At 41.5% G+C, this 22,659-nt stretch overlaps 1 protein-coding gene across 6 annotated transcripts in view; it reads left to right on the forward strand.

Annotated features, from left to right (window-relative positions):
• PRRG2 (proline rich and Gla domain 2) overlaps positions 1–22,270 on the forward strand; it is a 63,246-nt gene extending 40,976 nt beyond the window's left edge. For all 6 annotated transcript variants that reach the window (XM_056543834.1, XM_056543832.1, XM_056543829.1 and 3 more), the window contains exons 3-7: positions 6,210–6,373; positions 12,340–12,388; positions 15,444–15,576; positions 18,270–18,425; positions 20,673–22,270. In XM_056543834.1, coding sequence (XP_056399809.1) covers positions 6,210–6,373; positions 12,340–12,388; positions 15,444–15,576; positions 18,270–18,425; positions 20,673–20,703 — 533 coding nt within the window. In that variant the 3' untranslated portion in view covers positions 20,704–22,270. The remainder of the gene's footprint in view (positions 1–6,209; positions 6,374–12,339; positions 12,389–15,443; positions 15,577–18,269; positions 18,426–20,672) is intronic.
• Positions 22,271–22,659: the final 389 nt, after the last annotated feature.

Raw genomic sequence — 22,659 nt, forward strand, 5'->3', positions numbered from 1 at the left:
AAATAGAGTCCCCATCGCACAACCGAGTGTCTGTCTATAAAATGTGTCCATTAAAAGAAAAAATATTGTGCTCCAGAATAAAATCAATGGAACAAAGTAAAAATTCCAACTGGGCACTCGATATAACAGCATCCTGTTCCAAATAGTATCTGATTGCACTAAGCCCTTTTTCTTTTAAAATATTAGAATATAAGGCACTGACATCCAAGGTAATAAATAAATAATTAGAATTATCAGTGTCCATTATCCATATGTACTGTGCATGACACTCCTGATGCTGAAACCACTCTGGTTTTGGATACAATTGATTCTTCAGCTGTTGTCACTCATGGGAACATTGTTACATTAGACACATGTAATGAAACGCCAATACTATTACAGATTCTGAGGACTCCATCTGCAATATTTCTTTTTTAGTCTCCCGTCCTGTTCTCACCAATACTACCACGATATTACCCATCATCAGTCCGAAGCGGGACACTTTACCGCAATACTTCCCATTGAAACAACGATTGTCCACAGCAATCAAATCAACCACAATGCCATCTTCCCCACTGACTCCACATCCGGAGACAACCTCACCCGTGGTGACAATAAAAAGCATAAAAAGAAAAATAGACCACGGGGATGTAGGGGGGCCGTAAAAAAGGAAATAAAATTAGTCAATCGGTCCATACATTAAAACCAATAAAAATATTTAATATATCATCACCATGTATTAGGCGAGAATGAGATTTCCCTTCTAACCAAGGGTCTCTCATTCTGCCCATCTACTGCTCCGGATCCTTTTCAATTGTTTTTGGATCTGAATGAATACATTCGCAAATTGGCCCTTACACGTTTTTTTGCATTTAAGGAAAATGAGACAAATATTTTGGTGAACCCTGCTGATGACACCACTAGTACTTTAGATGTACCTGGAAAACATGTGGATGTGCATAAAAAATCCACTTTTTATCCATTGGGACATAGAGGTAACTTTGTTGAGACCTTTTACTCATTGGTTGGTAATGATTTTAGGAATATTAAGTTATCCCTATTAGTCAAACAAGGGGTTTCATTATCTCCAGAAGAACGCAGAGCACTTAAATCACTAAGACAGAATGATAGCATTATAGTGAGACCTGCGGATAAAGGGGGGTGGTACAGTTATTTTAAATAGATCAGATTATATTAAGGAAGCTATGCGTATTTTATCGGATACGATTTATTATGAGGTATTATCACATGACCCTTCTGGAAAATACTATGAATATTTATTTTTTATAAAAAATGCGTTTGATACACAGGTGCTTAACAAGAATGAATATGAATTATTAAAAATTATCAACTTCCCACTTTTTATTATTTACCAAAGGTCCACAAAGATCAAAGCAACCCCCCCTGGGAGACCCTTTATATCAGGGGTTGGTGCTATTAGTTCCCATCTATCTCACTTTGTGGACCTTTTCTTAAAGCAATATGTTTCTGATTTGCCTAGTTTTTGGAGAGATTCAACCCAGCTTATACAAGATTTACAATTTTTTTAAAAACACTGATAATTCTAATTATTTATTTATTACCTTGGATATCAGTGCCTTATATTCTAATATTTTAAAAGAAAAAGGGCTTAGTGCAATCAGATACTATTTGGAACAGGATGCTGTTATATCGAGTGCCCAGTTGGAATTTTTACTTTGTTCCATTGATTTTATTCTGGAGCACAATATTTTTTCTTTTAATGGACACATTTTTAGACAGACGCTCGGTTGTGCGATGGGGACTCTATTTGCCCCAAGTTATGCAAATTTACCGTATATACTCGAATATAAGCCGACCCGAGTATAAGCCAAGACCCCTAATTTCAACCCAAAATCCCAGAAGAAGAAGAAGAAAAAAAAAAAAAAAAAAAAAAAAAATATATATAATATATATATATAAATAATGTTATTGACTCGAGTATAAGCCTAGGGTGGGAAATACATCATCCCCCCCCTGTCATCATCCAGACCCGTCATTAACATCCTCATCATCATCACCACCTGTCATCATCCAGACCCTCATCATCATCACCTGTCATCATCCCCTTGTCATCATCCCACACATCCCCCCCTTCATCATCCCCTTGTCATCATCCCACACATCTCCCCCCTTCACCATCCCCTTGTCATCATCCCCACCCCCTTCATCATCCCACACATCCCCACCCCCCTTCATCATCCCCTTGTCATCATCCCACACCCCCCCCCCTTCATCATCCTCTTCTCATCATCTGCCCTCAGTGTTCTTCAACCTGCGGACCTCCAGAGGTTTCAAAACTACAACTCCCAGCAAGCCCGGGCAGCCATCGGCTGTCCGGGCTTGCTGGGAGTTGTAGTTTTGAAACCTCCGGAGGTCTGCAGGTTGAAGGCCACTGCGGCCTTCGACATCATCCAGCCCCCTCTCACCCCCCTTTAGTTCTGTACAGTACTCACCTCCGCTCGGCGCTGGTCCGGTCCTGCAGGGCTGTCCAGAGAGGAGGTGGTCAGGTGGGATAGTGGTTCCGGGCTGCTATCTTCACCGGGGGCGCCTCTTCTCCGCGCTTCCGGCCTGGAATAGAGGCGTTGCCTTGACAATGACGCAGAAGTACGTTGGCAATGAACGTACCTCTGCGTCGTTGTCAAGGCAACGTGACTATTCTGGGGCCGGGCCTGAAGCGCTTAGAAGAGGCCTCCCCGGTGAAGATAGCAGCCCGGAACCACTATCCCACCGGACCACCTCCTCTCCGGACAGCCCTGCAGCACCGGACCAGCGCCGAGCGGAGGTGAGTACTGTACAGAACTAAAGGGGGGTGAGAGGGGGCTGGATGATGTCGAAGGCCGCAGTGGTCTTCAACCTGCGGACCTCCGGAGGTTTCAAAACTACAACTCCCAGCAAGCCCGGACAGCAGATGGCTGCCCGGGCTTGCTGGGAGTTGTAGTTTTGAAACCTCTGGAGGTCCGCAGGTTGAAGACCACTGCGGGTGGAGAGTTCACTCGAGTATAAGCCGAGGGGGGTGTTTTCAGCACGAAAAATCGTGCTGAAAAACTCGGCTTATACTCGAGTATATACGGTATATATATATATATATATATATATATATATATATATATATATATATATATATATATATATATATATATATATATATATATATATATATATATATATATATATATACAGCATTTCGAGTCCCTACACATTTTAAATCCGCACATTTTATTTTATAAACGTTTTATAGATGATTTGTTTATTGTTTGGAATGGCACTGAAGATGAAGCATCAATTTTCATCAATGAACTTAATCAAAATGATTGGGGACTGGTTTTTACTCCAACAATTTCATCTACCAGTTGCGTGTTTTTAGATTTGGAAGTTTTTAAAAACAATACAGATGAATTACAGACACGCACTCATTTTAAAAAGGTAGATGTAAATAGCTTCTTGAATTTTAACAGTTGCCATTATCCGAAATGGATTTTAAATGTCCCTTATGGACAGTATCAGCATGTGCGGAAAAACTGTAGTTCTGATACCGATTTTTTTGTGCAATCTAAGATATTGCAGGAACAATTTTTAGAAAAGGGTTACCCCAAAAAAGTTGTGTCCACGGCATTTCAGAAAGCAAGCACTTTAAAGCACAAAGAGCTAGTCCAGAGAATAAATAATAAAAAAAAAGAAAAAATGCTGTTATCCAAAATACTAATAATAAAAGGAAGTTTAATTTTATTACTACCTATAATAATAATTCAGATAGGATCCGGCGGATACTCATTAAACATTGGGGTATTTTGCATGCAGATCCTATTTTAAAACAATTTTTACCAAAGAGACCCAATGTAACTTTTTGTAGGGCAAAAACCCTCAGAAACCATTTGGCCCCAAGCAGAGTAAAAATAGTGAGTAAAGAGGTTACTTCTAAAATTAGTAAAAAAAATTGCGAAATCAGGTACTTTCAAATGTGGCACCTTGCGATGCCTTTGTTGCAAATGGATTCCCCCTAAAAATACGGCTCAGCTAACATCATTTTCAACTCATGAGGTAGTGAAATGCAGGGATAGTACAAACTGTGCATCCTCCTTTGTAGTTTATTTATTGACATGTAGATGTGGGATCCGGTATATTGGACGTACAGTGCTAAGTTTGCGAGCCTGAATGAACAAACATCGTTCCTAATAGTGCAAAAAAGTTCATGCAACACAGTGTTTCAAGACATATTACTCTGACTCACTCTGAGAATACTGATTGTTTATCGGTTTCCATAATTGAGCAAATTCCTGAAAATAGTTCCAATCGGTACCAACGGTTAATTGACCGTGAGTCTTATTGGATCTTTAGATTTAACACTGTGGCCCGAGGGGTTAAATGAGTGTATAGAAAAAACGGCCTTTTAGTACAGGTTTTATTGCGGTTTCTATGTATTAATGTATTTAGTGTTTTTATTTTTGTTTTATTATTGTTGTTTTTATACAAATTATTCCTTTCTGTTATCAGGTATATTGTAGTTCTTTATTATATTTTTACTTTTTAATAATTATAACAGTGATGTAAATACTTACCTGTTTGCGAACTGTGGGCGTGGCGGTATCCAGGTGCGATACGTCACTTCCCTTTTATATATATCTCTTGTTACCCTGTGTCTTGTATCACGCCTGAAGAAAGGATTATTAATATCCAGAAACGCGTTGTGTGATGAAAAGAATAAAAGATTATAACAGACACCTACCTGCATCCTGAGAACCTGTCTGCAATAGCGCGATTCAAGCTTCCGTTTTCCCCTTTTCCTTTGATTGTCTGTCTGATACACGCCGGTGGATCCAGCATGGGAAGCCGCAGCAGTTGCGTTACTAAGTGTACATCAGTGTTGTGCCTGGAACTTGCACAACCGCACCAGGTGAGTGTGTTCTTCACTCACCCTATTAATCCGACCTAGTCTGGAAGTTTCCACCCAGGAGCGCTCTGTTGTCCTTCTTCTGCCCTCCCTCTATATCAGGCTGTCATTTACTATTTCATGTTCATTGTACTTGTGTTTATATGTATTTTGCCCTGGAACCAAGGGTGCTATGAATATAAATAATAATGTCCAATGTGATGATCTTATAGAAAAATATCAAATCTTAATAAAATTTGTAATTATTTAGTTATTGGGAAAAGTGCTGCCCATTGGGGCAAAAGTACTGTCCATATCCATGAGTTTTGTCTGGTATTGTATCACCATTCATCTCAATGGAGCAAAGCGGCAGTGCATGACATAAACCATGGAGGTGTAGTGCAATTTCTATAGGAAAGCAGCCTCTATGGCCCTGTAAAGTTTGCCATTGGCATTAAGATCCTTTCCGAATTCAGCCACAATTGTTAGAAAGAAAACCTTTCTTGGGTGTGGGTAAGGCTGCGTTCACACGGCCATCTAGACCCGTCCCGTTCCTTTCCCGTCAAAGATGAAAAACGGACTTTAAAAAAAACGGACAATAACGGATGCAAAGGGATGTTATCCGTTTGTATCCGTTTTTGTTCAGTTAATAAACCCCCCCAATTTTTTTTTTTTGTTCTGAGCATGCTCAAAAGTAAAAACGGATCAAAAAAACGGATTGAAAAAAAACAGATGCAAACGGATGACATTAAAGGCTTGTCCATTTGCCATAGACTTCAATTTAAAATTTACTGTGTTCCGTTTTTATGGACGGAAGAAAAAATACTGCATGTGCCGTTTTTTCTGCCGTAAAAAAAACAACAAAAAAACAGAAATGAGTGCAGACGGGTGCAAACGGATTGTAAAAAAAAAAAAACCCCATTTATATGAATGGGATTTTTTTTTTAACCGTTTTGAATTCGTTTACAGCCTGCAAAAAAGCAAACAAAACGGGGATAAAACAACGGGGGACAGACGGCCGTGTGAACGCACCCTAAGGCGTACAAACCAACAAAGACAGGTCCATTCTTGCCAGACATTAAAAATATCTGGTGACCCATATCTCAGCGGTCTGACCCCCTGCAAATCAGCTACTTATTCCCTATACTGTGTATAGGGGATAAGTTCATTGTGGCCGGATTTCTCCTTGTGGAAGGTGAAAAAAACAAGAACCTAAGTGACCCTACAAATGCAAATGGCCAGTAGGATAAAATAGGGAGACTCTATGGATGTATTTTGGGGGATGGGGTGCAGTTAAATTTATAAAATGTAAATCTGTCTTGAATTCTTCTTCTTCTTTAAGTGTTCTTGGATGATCAAGAGGCAAATTCCTTCATTACCCGCAAGTTACGGTACAACAGTTGGGATTTTGAGGTATTTACTAAGGGTAACCTGGAGCGGGAATGTTACGAGGAGGTGTGTAACTACGAGGAGGCGCGGGAGTGCTTTGAAGACGAACAGAAAACGGTGAGTGCACTTACTCTTTGTTTTTTTTAGGTAGTGTGACGTGTCCATGAACTTTACTATGAGATTCCCCACAATAAGACAATTTTATTTATTTACGATTTGAAAATAATTTACATTTGCGTTGCCCTACAATAAATGCTACAGATGTCGCCTTAACTACTAACAACAAAAACATCTGTGATGTGCAGGGGATTCAAGGAGAATATAATGTATAATGGAGAAGTTTTTTTTTTCTATAAAGCGTCTCCATTAACCCTTTCATGACCCAGCTAATTTTTTTTCTTTCTGGCTCACGTTTTTTTTTTTTTCCTCCTTACCTACTAAGACCAATAACTTTTTTTTATTTTTCGACTGACAAAGTTGTATTGGGTTTATTTTCTGCGTAACGAGTTGGACTTTCCACAGATTAACTTTTTTTTTCATATCATACAATGTATTACAAAGCCAGAAAAAAAATGTATATGCATAAAAATATGGAATTACACAATTTCGTCGGGCAATAATACGGTAAACCTGAAATTCCTTCTTTATTCTATGGGTCAGTACAATTCCAATGATACCAAACTTGAATAATTTTTGTTTCATTTTACGGTTAAAAAAAATTTTTACATCTTGAAAAAAAAAGAAAAATTTGTTCATTACCATGTTTTCACCTCTATAACTTTTTTTATTTTTTCACCTACGGATGTGTGTTAGGGTTTGTTTTTTTGCGCCACGAGCTTTAGCTTTTGTTTGTGTAGTTCCGGCTTTTTGATCACCTTTCATTCTGATTTTTTTGGGATGAAATGTAACCAAAAATCAGCAATAGGCTAGGGGATAAGTTTCAGATTGCGGGGGGGGGGTGTCCGACCGCTGGGGCCCCCCCGCGATCTCCTGTACGAGGCCCCGGCAGCCCGTGGAAAGGGGGCGTGTTTACCACCGCACGAAGTGCAGCTGACACGCCTCCTGAATACAACTCTATGGCAGAGCCAGAGCGCTGCCTTCGGCAATCTCTGGCTCTGCCATAGAGTGCTGTAATGAGGAGGGGTGTCGGCAGCCGCTTCGTGCGATGGTCAACACGCCCCCTTCCTGCGGGCTGCTGGGGCCCCGTATAGGAGATTGTGTGGAGCCCTAGCGGTTGGACCCCCCTCAATCTGAAACTCCTTTAAGCAATCTCCGAGCCAGGGAAGATGCCGAGGACAACCCATAGACCCCCCCCCCCCCCACCACCACCACCACCACTGGGACCACTAGACACCAGGGAATAGCGACATTTATTGTTTAAATACCGTGATCTATACAGATTAGTTAAATGACGGATATCGGAGCAATCTGATCCCAGCGGACATCTCCCGGTCATGATGCGAACCCGACCCGCGGGCCCCCGTCATGTAAGCCATGGGTCGGGAACAGGTTAAAATTGCTTCTTTTCTTTTTTTAAAGAGCTTGCATTCTAAGCATGGCTAATAAAATTACATAGTTCCACCAAAGTGCAAACCTATTTTAATAATAGGGAAAAATTTATCTAAAAATCTAACAATTGCTGTGAATCTGATTTCTGGAAGCCTTGAGCAACAGCCTAATACAGTGCCAGGCACAGTCAGCCAGAGGAGGAAGTGGTCAAACTGTGGTGCCAGAAAGACTTTGCCAGTGTTCTTACTTAGCAGATCCCTTCTCTAGGAAATAGAATAGAAATCCCCCTAGTGTGGGACATCCTATGATGTTTGAGACAACCCCTTTAATATGGTAGAGGGTCTTTCCCAGACTTATAATTCATGACCTATATCATACATACCTGCTCTGGGCTCCAGCTCCATTCCTCCTTCTCTCTGGGCAGGACATCACTCCTTATCATGAGAACGGGCGGCCTGGCTTAAGAGGAGGCACGGGCATCTGGCCAGTCAGTTGTGGTGACAGCAGCCGTGCCTGCTGCCTGGGACCTGACTATCCCTTTCCCTGACATTCTGTACTTTTGCTGCCCTCTTAGTTTTTGATTCTTTGATTAACCCTTTGTTTGCTGTATTGGTGGCTCTTTGCCTGACCACTGCCTGATTTATTCTTGATGCCCTTGCACTTAGAGTAGTGTAGAGAACATCGCCCACTTGGAGGACACTGTTTAGGGCGGACCTTCCAAGTAGTTTTTTTTTTTTTTTTTGGCTAGCATCCGAGCTGCTTCTCCCTACCCCAGGGATGACAATCTATCCTTAGGAAAGGCCATCAGCATTTTATTTGTGGGGTAGAACACCCGGCACCCTGTCCCTTATCTGTTTGCAAGAGTCGCGGTAGTTGCAGAAAGTGTTTAATAAATATATATATAAATAAAAAATAAAAAAAACTAATCAGACAGCTCTTTACATTATGTAGAGGTTCTGTGGGGTTCCTGCAGTTCACCTTTCATTGGAGTGAATGGGAGCTGTGTTGCAGTAACCCAGCACGGCCACTACACAGTGTGAGGAGCTATCTGCTTCTGGCTCTTTTTGGTCAATATGCTGGTACAGCAACTCTGGCAATCCCCTATTGAATGCCTACTCCAGTGTTTCCCAACCAGGGTGCCTCCAGCTGTTGCAAAACGACAACTCCCAGCATGCCCGGACAGCCAAAGGCTGTCCGAGCATGCTGGGAGTTGCAGTTTTGCAACAGCTGGAGGCACCCTGGTTGGGAAACACTGGCCTAGTCTCATTCAGACAATAATATTAATACCTCCCGGGAATGATGATAAAAATATGTTACGTGGATAGGAATTATTGGCGGTCGTATTTAAATAAAATAAAATCCAGATGTCTGCTGTACCCCCCCCCCCCCCCATGAATAATATTCAGAATGACTGCAAACCCTTCTCATACACCGTATGCCATTCCTATTTCTGACAGACCCTCTTTAGCGCAGTTTAGTTTTACTGTATATAAACGTTCACCGATCTGCGATGGAAAGTGCGATGCGCAGAGACGAGCGAGCTCCTGTGTAGTCACGTAATCCAGTCCCATTATTGATGGAGATCAGAGCGGCGTGTGATTGACAGTTCTGGCGGTGCGGTTGCCATGGACACCTGAGGGCTGATTGAACTGTGCCGCCAGTGATTTGCTGCCAGATGGCTATTACCACCAGAAACCTTTCACAGAGCTCTGAAAAAGGGGGGGGGGGGGGGGGGGATGCATTGCCTGCATGGGGGCATGACGGACGATATAATGCACAACAAGAATGGGGTTATACATTTATCTGTCGCTTTTTCCTGTAAAAAATATATAGATTAAAATCAAGTAGATTAAATACAATGTGATTAGTTACTTATTTATCAAAATAAAATTTTAACAGAAAATTTTCAATATTCAAGAATTAGATTATTTTTAGCTTTGCTAAGCAATAAAATATTTACTTATATTGGCCAAAATGCAATTTTTTTTTTCCAATTTTGCATTTTGGGGGTCACAGATCTTAGTTCAGGATGTTAACCCTAATGTGTATTGTGTGTGTGATCACCAGCACAGGCTGATACATCTATTCTGCATAGTACAGTGTTGCTGAATGCAATACATTTGATTTATATTAGATGCTATGAGGTTTTGACCTTGCTCGTGTTTTTTTTATTTTAATTATTTATTTTTTTTACCTATGGTTTGTAACTAATGGAGGTTGCGTTCTATCTATTTTCACTGCAACGGGTAAATAGGGAAAAAAAAAATTATCCCTAGAAAAGATATTTGATTTTTAGGAATTGTTTTGCAAAGGTAAAAGCAGATGTTAAAGACACGGAGAAAATCCATGCAGGTATTTTTGGATCAGGTTAATAAAAATGATCTGTGGACTGATTTGCTGAATGAATAAAAAAAATAAATATATAAAAAAAATAAAAAGAAAGTGACCTTTACATAAAGAACCAAACAGGTTTTGTTCTGTCAAAAAACAATGTGCGCCCTCTAGTGACAGTTCACCAGAATGCACTTAAAGCCAATAGGTTTATAGGCCCAGATTTATCAAAGAATGTCTACGGTAGAGCTATTTTCCTACGTTTATTTGGGTGGTGGGTTTGACTAGCGTGCATCTTATTTATCAAGAAGGTCCAGCAGGATGAGGAATTTTGCGCAGCTCTGCTGTGGTGGGAAAAGATCTACTACATACACTTTTTCTTGACGCTTGTGAGGGAGGGAAGTAGACACTTTCCCGGGTCCTGAATTTGGCAGGTTAGGTGTTTTTACTTTCACAGAGCAGCCGGGACATTTTTACTTGCATTTAAGAGGCTACAATCAAATTTGATTGCGGTGTCTTAGGGGTTAAAGCCCTAAAGGGATCGGTGATGTCTGGCATTAGAGATGGGTCCTGGTGGCAGATAGACGCCAGGACCACCCAGCTATGACCTACGCTCAGCTCCTGAGCACGTCATAGAAGGGGAGTGGGACGCTGTCGTAAACAAGAGGTTAAAGGTGGAAGGTAGAAGTGATTTCTCATGCCTACTGGTAGGTGGTGTAGCTTTGCGTCTAAAAGAAAAGTACCTTTGCTCACAAAATAGCAACTTTTGACTAAAGTCGCAAATGATAAATACGTAACCACTGCATGGCCAAAAAGAAAAAGTTCTACGGGTAGGAAAAAGAGTGAAACTGTCTATTTCAAAAGACGCATAAAAGTCGCTAAATATGCGAATTGCACCAAAACATAGACAAAAAAAAAAAACAGCTCTAAAAGCAATGATAAATCTCCCCCATAGTTTTTAAAAGGAAAATTGCATTTTATCAAACAGGGGGTTAATGGGGTTAATACCTGGAATGTTGCTATTTTATATACTGTACCAGTGTTCCCCAACTTGTGGCTCCCCAGCTGTTGCAAAACCACGACTCCCATTGTGGTGTCCCGGTACCGTACTGCATACCGTACCTAGTGTAGTGGTCCCCAAAGTCAGAGTAACTACGTTCAGGTAGGGTTCCTCAGGTGGGCAGCCCCTAGTCGCCTCTCCTAAAGTCTATTTTTAATAATAATAGTAATAAATGTATATATTTAATAATTTTATTTATATATATATATATATATATATATATATATATATATATATATATATTCTATAGTAATGTATAGTACTTACCTTGTTCAGCGTCGCAGGACCTTCGGTCATGTGACCATGCTAGCAACCTCTATGGTATGTTGGAGGACCTTAGGAGGTCCTTGGGTCACGTGTTATGTATGGACCAATTAGTTAGTTCAGCCCCTGCCCATATAAGGGAGCTGCGTCCAGTTATCGCCCTCTTGGGTTGCCGGAATAACAGGACGGATCTACGCAACTTTCAAAGACACTCTAGGCCTCAAAACCTGCCGGCCTCAGCGGAACCAAAACCGTGAGTTCACATCTAAATCCCCGCTAAAGCTAGCATGACTACTGGACCGCAACTAATTCCCCTAAATCCAGTGGAACAACACAAAGTACTAAAAGACTTTAAATGCTAAAGTCCCAACCTTTGTCAATCTCCAAGGAAAGCCGTTGTTATGCTAGAGACTGTTATACTATTGAAGCTTGCAGAAAACCTTCAGTAAAAGTTAATACTGTTTCAGAAACTCTCCGGTTGTGGACAATCTATTCTTATCTACCTCCCTATCGCTCTTGGGAAGGGTGGCGGTAGGAAAATCATAATTGAAGAGCCCTCACCCTGGCATCACGAATATCAAGGGTTAACAAGCACCCTTTAATAACCGCACAGCGACACTCCCCATACCCTACATCCCCCAGGCTATCACACCATCATGTCTTGACAGACTCTGGACAGCTGACACTGTTTTGGGAATAGAGCAGCCATGGTTTTCAATGGCTATGTTTACATGGCAGAATTTCTGCATGAAAATTCAGCAGGAATGAATTGCCCATTCACTTCAATGGAATTCCTGCTGCAGAAATTCTGCTGAGTGAACATAGCCTTTCTCTGTGCACTCTGTATATGTCATATTGCCTGAACCGTAATATTTCTACATAATTTTGTAATGTTCTTATATGCATTTATGTCTTTCAGAAAGACTTTTGGAAAAACTATGCACACAATGGGCAGGGAGGTGCTGCAGGTAAGTGATCACATTTTTTTCAGGAAGACCTTATGGGTAACGCTGGGTTCACATCACAATTGTGCACTCCGTGTCATGTAAGTGTCAGCGACCTGTCAAAAATGGGATGCCAACGTATACATGTATGGACAGGCACGAGCCCCATGGACATTACATTCACATTATTTCCTGTATACATGTATGATCAAACTCCAAAGCACAGTACGCCTCACTTAGGGTGCTTTCACACCACGTTTTGACAGGTTACCATCATGTCAGTTGGACACCATTGTTAGTGTGAACCCAGCCTAATGCAGATTTATCCTGTTTCTTATACTGAATTGTAGTAGATTGTCGCTATCCATGCATCATACACCGCCTCCTTTGCTTGGAGTGCCCCTTTATTATGTGCAAAAACTAAAGAGAAAAGAGAGAGCGCTCCATAGCATGAAACCGCAGGTTTAGGGTCCAGAACAGGATATTGGATTAACCCTTACCAAAGGCGGGAGTAGTGGGTTTCAGCGGCGCTGATGTGGTGGCAGAGGAGAGGACACTGTCCCGTGGGGGTGTAGGGTGTCTAGGGTGCCGGTGTGCAGGATAATTAAGGGCGCTGTTAACCCTTGTCACTCGTGACGCCAGGGTGAGGGTTAAATACTGTGTTTTCTTGATAGGCCTATTGCCACCCTTCCCAAAAGCAATAGGTGATGCAGAAATAAAGGATTGTCCACAACCGCTGTTAACTGAAAACTTGCAGGAACTTTTACTGAGGAGTTTCTGTGCATGAAGTAATGGTAACAGTCCAGATAACAGAGTCTCTTTACATACAGCTTGAGCAGCGATTGACAGTCAGCTGGGATCATATAAGCCCAATTTGGCTCGTGGAGAATTGTATAGCAGAGATCCGCTGGATTTAGGGGAATATTGAGGTCCAGTGATCCTGCGATGAGTAGCGGGGAATTGCTTAGTCTATCCGCTATGCTATAGGCCTAGGCCGCAAGGCTTTCACCTAGTAATTTGTCTTGTAAGCTGCGGAGGTCCTACCTCTTCCAGAGTCAGCAACCCAAGAGAAGGATCAAGATGGCGCGGGTCCCTTATATGGGCAGGGGCCGGCCGTTTTGGATTGGTCCGTAACGACTGTCACTCACCGTTACAGTGCATTGTGGGTGAACACGTCACGGGAACCTTCAAAGGTCCTGTAGCAAAACCATAGAGTTTCAACCTGATCACGTGACCCGCAGGTCCTGCTATGCTCCATACAGGTAGATAACTAAATATATACATTTGTATACTTATAATGATATAAATATTAAATAAAACTGCTATATACTTTTTTGACTAAGTGAGAGGTGACAAGGGGAGATCTACAAAAGGACCCCGACGTCCTAGGGACTCTGGCTATGGGGACCTCTTACACAGGTATCGTATACAATACGGTACCGGGACACCACACTGACATGGAGTAGACACGTCAGGTGAGTAGGAGAAGGGTTTATTTAAAACAATGCAACGCGTTTCACTGTGCAAGCGCGGTGAAACGCGTTGCATTGTTTTAAATAAACCCTTCTCCTACTCACCTGACGTGTCTACTCCATGTCAGTGCCGCTGAAACCCACTACTCCTGGAAGTCCCACTACTCTGGGTACCGTTCGCTTGGCTGGGAAGGCTGCAGACCGGGCCTCATACTCGCTCACGCTGACCATTGATGTGTGTGAGGTCACAAAACCGCCTTTGGTAAGAGTTAATCCAATATCCTGTTCTGGACCCTAAACCGGTGGTTTCATGCTATGGAGTGCTCTCTCTTTTCTCTTTAGATTTTGATAATAAAGGTGCACGCCAAGCAAAGGAGGCAGTGTATGATGCATGGATAGCGACTACGCCGGCAGTTTCACGCGTGAATGTGTGCTTCTTCCGGACGGAAGAAGCACGCATTCGCGTGTGAAACTGCCGGCGTAGCCTCTGAGAGTCATAACACCTGCGCTGATGCTGTGATCCAGCTCCCCATGAACCGGACTCCCATACCAACCTGTCTCCGGTGAGTGCACGTACGTTCCTTTCTTTTTGTCTATATTTGATACTTCATACTTTCGTATGTGCACCCCGCAGGAGATGCCAATATAGGTTGCCGAGACTGCGCTTCATCCTAGCCAAGGTGAAGTCGTCTTGTGTGTGCCCTCTCTTTTCTCGTCTTATCACTATTAGATTTGTAGAATTACTTCTATAAAAAAAAATCTTAATCCTTCCAGAACTTATTAGTTGCTGAATACTACAGAGGAAATTTATTTCTTTTTGAAACACTGAGCTCTCTGCTGACATCATGACCACAGTGCTCTCTGCTGACATCTCTGTCCATTTTAAGAACTGTCCAGAGTAGGAGAAAATTCCCATAGCAAATATATGCTGCTCTGGACAGTTCCTAAAATGGACAGAGATGTCAGCAGAGAGCACTGTGCTCGTAATGTCAGCAGAGAGCTCTGTGTTCCAAAAAGAAAATAATTTCTTATGTAGTATTCAGCAGCTAATAAGTACTGGAAGGATTAAGATTTTTTTTATAGAAGTAATTTACAAATCTGTTTAACTTTCTGGCACCAGTTTTCCACCGGAGTACCCCTTTAAAGCCTCACATTGCAGACAACTGCTATACACCATAGCATCACAATATCATAGGCCGTTTGGTAAACGCCCTCGGTATTGCATGTACAAGAGGGCCAGGAACCTTAAGTTATCCAATGTAGAAATAGTGTGCAATGAAGGTCCTTTCTTGACCACAATAGGTCAGTAAAGTAGTGTTAATTTCCTAGTGGGGGGAGATGTCATTTATTTATACACCTCTAACATATTCTGTAGCCGCGTACAAAGGCTGTCATTATTCATGTCTGTAATGTTTTATGGTTTCTAGATCATACGCTCCATTCTAACACGTGGTTAGGGCTCTTCTGTACGTTGATGCAAGTTACGTTTCATGGTTTCCCTCATCTTTTTTTTTTATATGATGTGTACTAGTATAGGATGTGGGCGATGGTTGATTTGCAGGGCCTACCGTATTTTCCACCACATCTAACCATCTCTGTATTTTCAGGAAACTCCCCTGCTGTGGATGTTGCAGGCCTGGTTGCAGGACTGGTGGCAGGGCTCGTATTGCTTATAATGATAGCTGTTCTTATCATGTACTGTGTGCGATACAAAGCCAAAGAGCGGACAAGACATGGAAGGTATGTGTGCACTCTAAGCAGGGCCGGCTTAGCCTATAGGCAAAATTGGCAGCTGCCTAAAGCGCCCTCTTGATTGACTGCCGCAAGAAAGTTAGACAACCAGCAACCACTCGCTCAGCCAGCAGCATGAGGAGGAGGTTTGTTACAGTGTCACCCCAGTAGTAAGCGAATTACATGAGGAGGAGGCTTGTTACAGTGTGTCAGTAGTAAGGTGGGGCGTGTCAAAGGGTGGCCCAATGGGTGGAGTCAATGGGGTGGCAAAATTAGTTTTTGCCTAAGGTGGAAAAAATTCTTGCACCAGCCCTGACTATAAGATGCTTGTCTACCTATTCCTTCCCTTTTTAGATTGACCAAATAAAGACCCCCCCCCCCCCCAAAAAAAAAAAAAAAAAAAATATATATATATATATATATATATATATATATATATATATATATATATATATATACGCACACACACACAGCATCACAATGTTAGTCTTCTTACTTTAATTTGCACCCTATCCAGTTTGTCTATACCAATGTTTCCCAACCATCACGAATGGGATATCCTCTGTCTAGAGGAAAAAAGGTTTCTATACCAGCACAGATGAGGGTTCTTTACTGTAAGAGCAGTGAGACTATAGAACTCTGCCAGAGGAAGTGGTCATGGTGAACACAAAGAGATCAAAAAGGCCCTGGATGCGTTTCAGGAGAGTAATAATATTACAGGTTATGGATACTAAATTTATAGAAATACAATTACAATACCATACCTGATATGTTAAGTTCTTTTTCTATTAAAAATTTTAACAGGGTGTTTTTTTTTTTTTTTTTTTTTAAGGGCTTTGGTTTTATACTTTTTTACATTTTTGAAATTTTCTTTATTAGTCGTCCTAGGGAGGTTAACTATGCCATCACTCATACAGTACACTACAATGCCTATGTATTGGCAGTGCACTGTGTATTACTGGTCTTCGATTATACCCTGCCTACAGTGGCAGCAGCAGTTGGACACTGGAAGTAACTGGCATGTGGCTTATAGTCATCTAGATGCAACAACTGCTATTGCCAATGGCATCTAGGTGGTTAAAAAGTCATTACTGGAATTATCTCCATTCCTAGACCAGTAGCAACTTACACCTGCAGTGTATGGAATGAGCTCAACCCTTGGGCCTGCTACATACAACCTGACCCACCTTTTATCAAATGTCTGGAAGAGGTTAAAGGACATTAAACTTAATGTAACACAGCTTGGGCATGCAGAATTTTATTATCTGGTTACTGATAGAGGTCATCTCTTCTGATTTCTGGAGAATATTTTTTTCCTAAAATTCAGAGTTTTGCTGTTCTTTTTTGTTCCTCCTGGAAAAGTTGACAACTGGATTTATCATTCCTCTTCTTAAAGGGGGATGTCTGGGCAGCTTGTTTTTTTTTTATTTTATTTTTTTCTTAGATATGCTCAGTGAGAGGGTAACTTTAAAAAAAATAAAATAAAAAAAAGACAGTTACCCCTTCTCACCCCACTGTAGGTACCTCAGGGCTCTGTTCCTGCTGTGGACATAACGTTGCAGGCCCAATTAGCCAATTGATGGCTGAGGCAGGACACCGCTGTGGCCGATGATTACCTGAGCGGGCCTATGACCTTCCGTTTCTAAATTCGGAAGTGCCCCACTACAGGGACCCGAGCTCTGTGATACCAGCAGCCGTACAGGAGCAAGGAAGACAAGTGTAGACCATGTCCGCATGTAGTGACATGTCCCTCCCCTATTGCCAAGGTGTAGTGTAACGCCTAGTTGTCAACTTATTCAAATGACAGAGGAACAAGACAATGAAGAATTCTAAAAAAAAGATGCTTTAGAATTGTTAAATTTTATAAAGAATCCAGGTTTACTGATGCAGACATGTCAGGAGAGCTGACCGATTCTCTTTACGGTATATACACATAGCAGATATTGCCGATGAATGGTCAGATGAATGGGTCGGCTGCAACAAATCAACACAGCTTAGAATTCTGTCTTCCATTTAACCTAAGCAAATTGAAGAAAAGCAGAGAAATTAGATATTCTTCATGACTTGTAGTGATTGATTGGAATAATATAGAATTAGGCACAGAGATGGTGTTAGCGTATATTTCCATTGTACCACTTCAGTCTTTGTTTTTGTTTTTTTTAAATAATTTTCTATACTGCTGAGTTAACATCTGGCCGGCAGCTGCACTGTGTGCTTTGTGTTATATAGGATTAGATTTGCCATATAGGCACGTGTGTGGAAGCTCAGCATCTATAGGAAACAGAAGAAGCCGCACAGCAGGATCAGTCCTGGGCTGAAAAGCCTTACGTACTGGTGCATAGACACGGAAAGGCAAATCCAAAGACCCTAGATAATACTATAAACTGGAGATCCGTAGCACTCGGGACCAATAAAAGAAATAGACCAGGCATGGGTGAATAAAAATAAGAGATTTATTTCTTCTGCTGGATTTAAGTTTTCCTACTTTTTAATTTTTATGTATTTTTTTTATTGGGAACCACAGCAGAACCTATGATTGGTTGCTTCTTTTGAATAGGAATTTAAAGAATAAACAACAACATTTTAATGGTAGATTTGACCCCCATACAAATCCAAAGTGGTGAATGTTCTGTTGCATTTACTTGTGTATCTATTGATATTGTTTGACAATTGCTTTTAATTATAAATTTTTTTCCTTTCAGGCCCCCGGTACACCTCACTAGTAATATACCACTTCCTGAAGCTCTCCCGCTGACCGAGCCTCCATTACCTGAACCTTTAGCCCCTGGGCTGCCATCCTATGAAGAGGCTTTAGAGGCGTCTGGAACATATGATGCACCTCCTCCACCTTATCAGAGGTACTCAAACAGTAAACCTCATAGACCTGTATGTGCATACTTACACAATATGTACTATATTGTACTGTGCTGTATTATTTTGGGTACATTCTTTGTTTATGTTGAGCTTATGTTGTATTTTGGTAGCTGTTCATTGGCTGCCTCTGTCCTTGCAAATATAAAGGTCTAAGGTCAGGAAGTTAGTCAGTTTGTGGCTGAAACAACATGTTGTTGTGCCTGGGTAGCAAGATTGTAGGTCAGAGGAAGCAATCCTAAGAAAGGATAGGCAGAGCATGCATTAGTGTGCAGCAGAGATGGGTCCTTACCCCTATGTGTTGCGCTCAGGGCACAACACCTACAGTGGCGTCTGGAGAGAGGGAGAGCCAGACCGCTGCCACGAGGAACTTACTAGAGTGACGTCAATCTGTCCGGTGGAGATGCAGTATGGAAATGTGGAATATTGTTCCTCTGAATAAAGGCGCTGGCCCCAAAGTATTGTACAAGATTTTATTTGCGACGTGTTTCAATCCCAGACAGGGATCTTCATCAGGCATGCCTGATGAAGATACCTGTCCGGGATCGAAACGCGTTGCAAATAAAATCTTATACAATACTTGGGGACCAGCACCTTTATTCAGAGGAACAATATTCCACATTTCCATATCGTTGTTAGTACTTGTGGATCTTGTGAGAGAGCACAATGGGGCCCTCAGAGATGTCACAGGAATATGTGGTAGATATAAAGTATGAAAGAAAGAGACCGCAGTGTAAGGAAGCCAGGCAGTGGAGTTACTGGAAGCTGGAGAGTGTACGGAGGACTGGTCAAAGCCCATAGTAGAGTACATCAGAAGAGTAAGCGCATGAGCTGTGGAAAAAAGGAAAAGCAATTACGGTTGACTGAAGCAGCTAAGACTGAACCATAAATCACAGTCTGTAATTTATCCTCCTCCTGCAAGTTGTAATGGTTCAAGTGGTGCCAAGTGGTCAGAGCTCCCTATATTGTGTTAAAACAGACAATTACTGTTCTCTGTAGGAAGTGTAAGGTTTGAGGTTTTTTTATACTGATGTGCATTGTTTTCTGAGAGTGGTATTCTTGCATTCAGTGTTGAAGCCAAGTCTTTGTATTGAATTCAAGTGTTGAAGACGTCCATCCACACTCATGGGTAGTCGGGAGAAGTCATTTGGGATGTTAGCAGCTGTATGGACCCTCAGAGGCACAAAGGGCATAGTATACGAGGTTGCAGTGCACCCGCCATAAGGCTTGCTCAGGAACCGGGTAGCCACCCTGAGACCCATAGCAGCACAGTTGGAATGGACAAGAGCGGTCAGCCAACCTGCTCTCCTGGGAACCTAGTGGTGTGGTAAACTGTCCTCTGGGCCCAGTAACGAGACTGCTATATTGAAGCCCAGATAGTTAAAGCTGGTGTTCAATAACCATCATCTCCCATTAAGAGGAGATTTCTCACCAATTCTGAGAAAAACCATTACACTTATATGTATCACTTAAAGGGGTACTCTGGTGGAAAACGTTTTTTTTATTTTTTTTTATGAACTGGTGCCAGAAAGTTAAACAGATTTTTTTAATTTTTTCTATTAAAAAATCTTCATCCTTCCAGTACGTATTAGCAGCTGTATGCTACAGAGGAAATTCTTTGCTTTTTGAATTTCTTCTGTCTTGTCCACAGTGCTCTCTGCCCACACCTCTGTCCGTGTCAGGAACTGTCCAGAGCAGCATAGGTTAGCTATGAGGATTTTCTCCTGCTCTGGACAGTTCCTGATACGGGCATCAGGTGTCAGCAGAGAGCACTGTGGACAAGACAAAAAAGAAATTCAAAAAGAAAAGAATTTCCTCTGTAGCATACAGCTGTTAAAAGGTACTGGAAGGATAAAGATTTTTTTAATAAAGTTATTTACAAACCTGTTTAACTTTCTGGCACCAGTTGATTTAAAAAAAAAAAAAAAAAAAAAAAAAAAAAAGGTTTTTCACCGGAGTACCCCTTTCAGGCTCCGGCCTGAATGCACGAACTAGCTCTACAACCCCTATAGCAGTGTTTTCCAACCAATGTTCCTCCAGCTGTTTCACAACTACAACTCCCAACATGCCAGTGGAAACTGGTGAAACATATCTTACTCACTAGATCGGATCACTACTTACAATAACCACATTTCCTCTATGATACAATATACAGTAGTATTAATTTAGCAAATCTAGTTAATTATTTAGTATTAATAACTAACATATTACTTTTGCTATTTCTTCTTACACAGAGGTTCTGCCAGATTAAACCAGCCAAGCTGAAGCTGCTGAGTCAACATGATGCGTGATTTCTTTCTTCTTTTTTGTTTTTTTCCTGTATGACCGGCGTGTGATTCGAGAGGATGACTATTTTCAATGAAGCAAAATATACTGTCTATGGATTTTAATAATACTACTGAAATATACAGTTGCCAAAGAGAAGACCACTGAACCGGCATGGTGGATTTTTTTTTATTAATGTTTACGCTCTACTGGAAGAGACGGCTTTTGTCCGGACCCTGAGACGCGGCCTTGGTCGCTGGACTTGTAATTACATATGAGCTTGTTATCCTCCGTACAGACACGGCACAACTCTAAGGAACTCATTTGCTAGACGGCAGGAATTGGTAGAATCCTCTCCCTCTCGCTTTTGGTTTGGAATATTCTGTGTAATATGTGAAAATTTTAGATTTCAGGGATATTTGATGAGGGAAGATTCTTTAATAAAGCCAGGAGAGAGAGAAAAAATTCCAATGTTCCGGCTGGAATCAGAACCAGAAGGGGGTTTTGTGCCCAGCTCTTGCTGACTTAGAACGGTTTAGTTCAGCTCCGCTGAATATTTTAAATGTAATTGCTTTGACTACACAACAATATCCAGCAGTGCTATAGATTCCAGAGGAAATGCCGTCAAATCTGCGACAACGTGACTCTCCGGGTCTGAAAGCCACCAGTTCTCTCTCTTCTATGGCCTTACAGTTTACACTCAATGCCGGCCACGTCACCATGAAGAGGTATATAAGACTTAAGGACTCATTAAAACCTAAGTGCTGTGAACCCAGTTGGGCGTGCTATAGGCACACAGATGAACCGCTGGTCATTTTAAGTATATCGGAACGATCGATGAAGAACAAGTTCTCCCATTGGCAAGGAGGAAATGTATTTGCTGATGTGTAATGGGTTTTCTTCACAGTTTACCACCACAAAAATATATCAATAGGTTACTCTGTTCCTGCGGGGAAAAAAAAAAACGGGAAAAATTTTTCGGTTAGGTTCATACCTGTGTCAGGGATCCATTCGGCAGCTGGCCGATGTGCTGTATAACAGACTCCAATGGACCCCATTGATTTTAACGGGGTCCGTCTGGTTTCCATCATTTCACTGGATTATAACCAGACAAAAACTATCGCACGTTGCCCTTTTTTTTTTGTCCAGTTACTTAAACAGTTCCTGCGATGAAGACCCCAAGTAGAGCCTCCGACGTACATGCAAACCTAGCCTTAAACGTTCCAGTGGGGACAGCTATTTTGTTGAATGACATCACATTCATGAGGAGCATTAGACACCTAATGGCTGCCTCCATAGGGGTCCATTTTATGTCACGTGTCTTGTGTTGTCAGGATTATTATGTTACATAAGTATGTCTGCCAGTGGTGCAGGATTTTCTCATGGGGTTGGGGAGAAAGGTTTGTTGTTTTTAAAGGGATTGTCCAGAGATAAAAAAAAAAATTTTTTTTAAAGTAGATAAGGGATCGTCAAGTCCCCCAATATCCTGCTACTGCCATCCTGTAAATAGTTAAAGGGGTACTCCTGTGGAAAGGAAAAACATTTTTTCAAATCAACTGGTGCCAGAAAGTTAAACAGATTTGTAAATTATTTCTATAAAAAAAAATCTTAATCCTTCAAGTACTTATCAGCAGCTGTATGCCCCACAGGAAGTTGAGTTGTTCTTTTTTGTCTGACCACAGTGCTCTCTGCTGACACCTCTGTCCATGTCAGGAACTGTCCGGAGCAGGAGAGGTTTGCTATGGTGATTTGCTCCTACTCTGGACATTTTCTGAAACAGACAGAGGTGTCAGCAGAGAGCACTGTTGTTAGACTGGAAAGAACAACTTAACTTCCTCTGTAGTATACAGCAGCTGATATGTAATGGAAGAATTAAGATTTTTTTTATAGAAATAATTTATAAAAGTATGTTTGACTTTCTGGAGCCAGTTGATATGAAATTTTTTTTTTTTCCCA

The sequence above is a fragment of the Hyla sarda genome, chromosome 10, assembly GCF_029499605.1.
Source record: "Hyla sarda isolate aHylSar1 chromosome 10, aHylSar1.hap1, whole genome shotgun sequence".
Lineage (NCBI taxonomy): Eukaryota > Metazoa > Chordata > Amphibia > Anura > Hylidae > Hyla > Hyla sarda.